Below are 7,033 nucleotides of genomic sequence, written 5' to 3'. Positions count from 1 at the left end.
AAAAGAAAACACACACACACACACACACACACACACACACACACACACACACAAAAACCAGGGCTCAGCCAGGTTCAACCACTCTAAGCACTGTACTAAGGCTGGGTATTATGCTACACAGCTTAAATGTGCAGAGATAGGCACCTTTCAACATTTTATTCATTTGCACCTTGAGAGGGGACTGTGCCAGGCTCTCTGAGACTCTGGAAGGGTCACAGTCATCACAGGGGCATGAAGTTTCCATCAGATGAGATGGGCTCACCTGGGACAGTCACCTGCTGCCCAGAAACCTCTCCTTCAACCTTCCTTCACTCTCCCTCATCCTCATCATCTGGACCCACATCCCATCTACAAAGGAAGTGTGCCTTCAGCATTGGCCTCCAGGCCCCGAGCAACGTTTAAGCCACTTCTGCCTAATGAGACATTCGCTTGGAACAGGGCGCACTGTTGACTGTGTGATGACAATACAGGCTCATTGTGGGAAAGTCGGCAAATCGTAAGAATATGGGATGAATGACTTGCATTGATCAGAGAGGACTGTCAATGCCAGGACTTTTAAAAAACATTTCAACATACTCGAGTATAAACATATAAATAAAGATACAACACATTTTTTTAAAAAAAAGAGTTGCCTTGGTCATGGTATCTGTTCACAGCAGTAAAACTCTAAGACACATGTAAATAGGATCATATCATATATATTATTCTATATTCCCTCTTACATTGTTATAGACAGCTTTCCACATAAGTATATCGAGACTTACATAATTACACCCTTTGTATAAATACCCTGCAATCCTACACCCTACTGATGAAGGCACTCTTTATTTGAATTGTAAAGTTTTAAAGTAGGGGCTGGTGAGATGGCTCAGCAGATAAGAGTACTTGTCACTCTTCTGGAGAACCCAGGGTCAGTTCCCAGCACCCATGTGGCAGCTGACAACTGTCTCTAACTCCAGGTCTCCAGGTCCACAAGCTCTGACACCCATCCTTTTCTGGCCTCCATGAACACTGGGCACAAAGGTGGTGCACAGACATACGTGAAAGCAAAAAACACAGAATTAAAAATAAATAAATCTAAAATTTTGAATTTAAGTTCCTTTTTCTCCATTATAATAGTCTCTCTAGGGCTAGAGAAATGACTCAGTGGTTACAAATACTGACTCTTCTCCCTGAGGTTCTGAGTTCAATTCTCAGCAACAACATGGTAGCTCACAACCATCTGTAATGGGATCTGATGCCCTCTTCTGGTGTGTCTGAAGACAGCTACAGTGTACTCATATACATAAAATAAATAAAAAATCTTTAAAAAAATAGTCTCTCTATAATATATATAATAGTCTCTCTATTGGTCTCTCTATAATATATATAATAGTCTCTCTATTGGTAACAAACCTTTCAAAAGAAGATAGGGCATATTTAAAAATATTTCACTCAGCCGGGTGTTGGTGGCGCACACCTTTAGTCCCAGCACCTGGGAGGTAGAGGCAGGCGGATCTCTGAGTTCGAGGCCAGCCTGGTCTACAGAGTGAGTTCCAGGACAGCCAGGGCTATACAGAGAAACCTTGTCTCGGAAAAAAAAAAAAAAAAGAAAGAAAGAGAATATTTCACTCAGCTCTAGAGCTAAAAAATATTCAGGATAAATCAAAATCAGTATCATGCATTAATAGTTGAGTCCTATCTCTACTGCAGAGAGAGAACTCAATTGATAAAGCTCTTGTGTTCAGTTCCCCAGAATCCCAGAGCCCTGCAGAGAAAGCTTAGCAGGTAAGAGCCCTTGAGAGGACCTACAGGATGGCTCACAACCATCTATAACTACAGCTCCAGGGATCTGATACCCTCTTCCCATCTCTACAGGCTCTAGGCACAGATGTGGTACATAGGCATGCATGCTGGCAAAAACCCCTTACACACAAAATAAAAAAATGTCTGTGACTTAAAAAAATTTATTGATTTTATTTTATGTGTTTATTCATGAATAAACACATTTGCATTACGTATTGCTTGGTCCCTGTGGAGGCCAACAGAGGCAGGTTCAAGACTGGAGTTGTTACATGTACCACATGGAAGCTACCATGTGGGTACTGGGAATCAAACCTGGATCCAACAAGTGCTCTTAACTGCTGAGCCCACTCTCAAGCCTGTTTTGTAATTGATGGTGGTAACAAAACCTCATTTGCTTTATTTATCTTAGTCCTCAGTGTCTAGCACAATGTCTTAAACTATAGAAAATACTTAAAGTAGTCATAAATTTAGCTACAGATATAATATCCTTTTTTGTTTGTTTGTTTGGAGACAAGGTCACGCTTTGTAGCCTTGTCTCTCCTGGAACTCATTCACTGTGTACATTAGGCTCACCTCAAATTCACAGAGAACATTTGGCCTACATGTGTGTCTGTGCGCCAGTTACATTCCGTGCCCACAGCAAAGCACCATACACATAAAATAATAACAATCTTAAAAATTATTTAAAAAATTAAAAAAAGCAAACTAGATAACTTCAGTTAATAAATACTATAAAGAAAATGGTGCCTTGGGAGAGGTTGCTTATGATTGGTTCAGAAAGGCTGCTCTGAGAAGCCATTTGAGTTGCAGAGTATATGCATGTCAGTGACATCCACATATAAACTCTGATTCAAGTATTGCAAACTGGAGAGTTCGACACTTTGAAAAGCTGGTGGGAGGTCTTTTGGTTTGGCACATGGGAAAGTTTGACTTTAGACGTAAGTTGGACTGATCAAATTTTTAAAGTTTACACAGCATGCATTATACACCATCTTAGACATTTTCTGTACCTTAACTCAGTTCCCATAACAGCCCTGTGGACCTGTTCTGACTAGATCTGAGTTATAAACACAGGACTAAGTCCCGATTCACTTCCTTACTCAGAACTACAGTGCTAGATGGACTTCAGCCCAGGGCTGAGCCACAGGTCCTGCTCTTCCCTTGCCTTTCCAGTGGCGACAGAGCAAGGGTGGAGTGAGACAGTTGAGAAGTTGACAATGGTCTTCTTTTCCCACGCTGGTACTGGGGAGTGAACACGGGGCTGGTGCATGCTCATACACTCTGAGCCACTGCAGTGCAACCCCAACTCCTCACAGGCGCTTCTGAAACTCACTGGGGCTCCTGCCTAATTTTGGAATGGTGACACTCCATGGATGATTGAGAAGTGACAGGTGTTCTGTCTAATTCTGTAAAGTGTGCTTGCCTTGTACTGAGAAAAGAGCTCTGGGGCTCCAGTCCCCCTCCTTATTCATCTCTTTTCCTTCTTTCCAGGTGCCTCCTTCGACTGTGGAGTACCTCGAGAAACAAGGCATTGATGTGCGGGTCCTCCAGACAGAGCAGGCAGTGAAGGAGTATAATGCCTTGGTTGCCCAGGGGGTAAGGGTGGGAGGTGTCTTCCATTCCACCTGCTGATGGAGCCTACAGAGGAGAATAAATCGCCGGACTGAAATGCCTTGGCTGTCTTACCATTCTCCACATCAGCCTCCACTGTGTATTTTGGACATATGTTCATGTTCTTGGGAAAGATTGATGGGAGGCTAAGGCAAAGGTTTTATTCTCCAGGTTGCTTAAATCAGAAAAGAAAGAGACTTGCTGACATTTAGTATTGTGCTATGTGTTAGGTTCAAAGTATGAGGCACTTCATACAAAAGTAAAGGTGGAAACTTGAAGGCCAAATAGAAAGTCAAGAGCATTAAAGATCTCACCACAGTTCATGCTTTGGAACCTTTATCCACTACTTTTGGTGACAGAAGATGGGGGATTTGAGACCGGATCTCCCTGGAACTTACTATGTAGACCAGGCTGGCTTCAAACTCACACAGATCTGCCTGCCTCTGCTTCCTGAGGGCTGAGATCAAAGATGTGCACCACCTTACCCAACCCAACTATTTTTTAAAGCACTTTATATGCTAGACACTGTTGTAGGCTCCAGAGAAATAGCAAAATGACTCGTTTTCATGATGCTAGTAAACAAATACTGGCTGTACATGAAATCAGTTATGAAAAAGAAGGGTAGGATGGTGTGGGGCAGTGGACTGTGAGAGGAAGCCGGGTCCTTGTTCTAACCCAGCCTGGACATGGACAGGATTGACAGATTGATAGCTTTCTCGATTCCGTGGGTGGTGGTGCATGGCCGTTCTTAGTGGGTGGAGCTGTTTGTCTGGTTAATTCCGATAATGAATGAGACTCTGGCATGCTAACTAGTTACCCCAAGCAAGCGGTTAGTGTCCCCCATCTTCTTAGAGGGACAAGTGGCATTGAGCCACCTGATATTGAGCAATAACAGGTCTATGATGCCCTTAAGATGTCCAGGACTGCACACAGGCTACAATGACTTTCTCAGTGTGTGCCTACCCTACACTGGCTGGTAACTCATTGAACCCCATTTGTGGTGGGGATCGGGGATTGCAGTTATTCCCCATGCATGAGGACTGAGCTTCCTCTCACAATCCACTGCCCCACAGGGAGGACACTATTTCAGATATGTGGTCAAGGAGGATCTTGTGCAGTTGGCATGAACAAACAATGAGTGAAGTGAAGGAACAGTAACAGTGGAAAGCTGTCCACAGCTAGGCTGACTGTCCTCGTAACTGACTGTGGGCCTTAAGCCCAACAGGTCTCAGCCCTTGAATATAAAATGTTGGGGCTGGATTAGATGTCTGTTTTAGGGTTTCTATTGCTGTGATGAAACACCGTGACCAAAAGCAACTTGAGGAAAGAGTTTATTTCAGTTTACAGCTTATAGTCCATTGTCCAGGGAAGTCAGGGCAGGGATCCAAGGCAGGAACCTGCAAGCAGGGACTGATGCAGAGGCTGTGGAGGAGAGCTGCTTAATAGTGTACTCACCATGGCTTTCTCAGCCACAGAGAGCCGAGCCCTGCTACACCAATCATCAATCAAGAAAATGTCCTACAGACTTGCTTATAGGTTAATACTATGGAGAGATTTTCTTTATTAAAATTCCTTCTTGCTATGGTGGTGCAGGCCTTTAATCCCAGAACTTGGGAGGCAGAGGCAGGTGGATCTCTATGAGTTTGAGGCTAGCCTGGTCTACAAAGTGAGTTCGAGGACAGCCAGGGCTACACAGAGAAACCCTGACTCGAAAAAAACAAAAAACAAACAAACAAAAAGTTCCCACAGGCTTCCCCCTATTATTTAGTATAACAGGTGGCCTCTGTGAAACCTCAGTCTACTGAGAAAACTTTAAATTATCATCATCCTTGTTTTTATTATTTTTATTTTTAAAAATCTTATATGTATGTATTTTTTTGTCTGTATGCATGTTTGTGTAGCATGTGTATGAGGCCAGAAGAGGGTGCTGGATCCTGTGGAACTGGAGTTACAGATGCTATGAGCCACCACCTGGGTGCTGGAATTGAACTCAGGTCCTCTGGAAGAGTAGTTAGTGTTTTCAACCTCTGAGCCATCTGTCCAGCCCTTATTTTTTCCTTTTAAAAGAACCATAAAAGCAAAGTATAGTGGCACATAGCTGGGACCCCAGCATTCCAGAGGCAGAAGGTTTGAACTTGAGACCCAGTTGGGCTACATGGTGATTTCCAGGCCATCTGGGCTACAGAGAATCTGTTTCAAAATAACAGCTGGGGGAGTGTGGGAGTGGGGCAGGGAGGTTGTGAGTGCAGGCTTTGTGTCAAAGAGCCTTGGTTTTGAAATACAGTTTTCTGCTGGTCACTGGAAGGGCCTTTATTTAATCTCTCCGAGCTCCACTGTTCCCGTCTGTCAGGTTGGTAGGACCTGCATCACTGTAGATATTGCATGAGATAATTTGCAGTGACTCCTAGCTTATTGCCCGGCATGCGGTAAGGACTCAATAAACCCAAAGCACCGTTGTCATCCTCATTCCACTAGTGGTGTCAACGTAAGCCAACAGGTTCCACTTTATGGCTAACATATTTATTTACAGATTTATAGAATGTGGGAGCCCAAAGGAACAATCTCATTTATTCAGCAATTATCTCCCATGCTCACTTACTGAAAATCTATCTACTAAATTTCTTAGGACCAGTTGTGGCTGGATCCTAGGAGCTTGGAGAGGTACAACTTATAGTTCTTACTCTTAAAGATATGTGGAAAAGGCAGGCAGGGCAATGTACAACTGTAATCCAGCACTGAGAAGGTGAGGCAGGAGAATCACCACAAATTCCCAGCCAGCCTGGTCTACATGGCAGGTTACAAGTCACCCAGGGTTGCATAGTAAGTGCCTATGTCAACTCCCCTCCCCCAGAAAGTTAAGTGGAAGAAAGACAACACCAAAACAGTTATAAGATCTGGTGATAGTGCAAAGAAAAGATGAATTTAGCTCAATCAGAGTGGGAAGAAAACTAGGAGGGACCACACCAAGGATATGACACTTCAGCTGAGCTGTAAGAAATGGCTCAGCAGTTAAGAGCACTGGCCTCTCCCAGAGGACCCAGATTTGAGTTCCAGCACCCACATGGTGGCTCACAACAGTCTGTAAATCCAGTCCCAGGGAATCTGACACCCTCTTCTGGCCTCTGTGGTTGTACATACCCAGTATATACACACAAATATAGGCAAAACACTCATACACATAATAAATGGGAAAAAAAAGTCTTAAATGCTCATTGGCTCACCAGATTTACTTGGCAGCTGCCTGAACATTTACTAGATGTTGCGTTTATCACATCCATAACTAAATAAAATCTCTCTCCCTGGGCTGATGTTACAGCAACAGCCTTAAAGGCTGACTTTTTTTTTTCTTTTTTCATTTTTTTGCTCTGAGCTACACAGGTGACCCAGTATCTTTTTAATTTTTTTTTTTTTTACAAAAAAATATTTTAATACATAAAATCGTAAGTTACAAATGAATCAAGGTGGGGGCCTCTACCATCACCCCCTAGAGACTGTAAAGGCAGAGGAGCATGAGTGGGCAACATCTTCAGTCTCTGCACATGCCCAGGTAACTGTGCTGCCTTCAAGATGTCTGGGCCTGCCCCTCGCCTCCCACTGGTCATTGCCAGTGAAGAACCAAGTTAAGTTCAGAACAGAA

At 43.5% G+C, this 7,033-nt stretch overlaps 1 protein-coding gene across 4 annotated transcripts in view; it reads left to right on the top strand.

Annotated features, from left to right (window-relative positions):
• The window catches only part of Aamdc (adipogenesis associated Mth938 domain containing), a 34,080-nt gene extending 30,365 nt beyond the window's left edge, over positions 1-3,715 (top strand). For 2 of the 4 annotated variants that reach the window (XM_031387427.1, XM_031387428.1), the window contains one exon: positions 3,277-3,715. In XM_031387427.1, coding sequence (XP_031243287.1) covers positions 3,277-3,417 — 141 coding nt within the window. In that variant the 3' untranslated portion in view covers positions 3,418-3,715. The remainder of the gene's footprint in view (positions 1-3,276) is intronic. The other 2 variants (XM_031387426.1, XM_031387425.1) reach the window with 2 other exon arrangements.
• Positions 3,716-7,033: the final 3,318 nt, after the last annotated feature.

This window comes from Mastomys coucha, unplaced genomic scaffold, assembly GCF_008632895.1.
Source record: "Mastomys coucha isolate ucsf_1 unplaced genomic scaffold, UCSF_Mcou_1 pScaffold21, whole genome shotgun sequence".
Lineage (NCBI taxonomy): Eukaryota > Metazoa > Chordata > Mammalia > Rodentia > Muridae > Mastomys > Mastomys coucha.
This window is presented reverse-complemented; position numbering and strand designations above follow the sequence as displayed.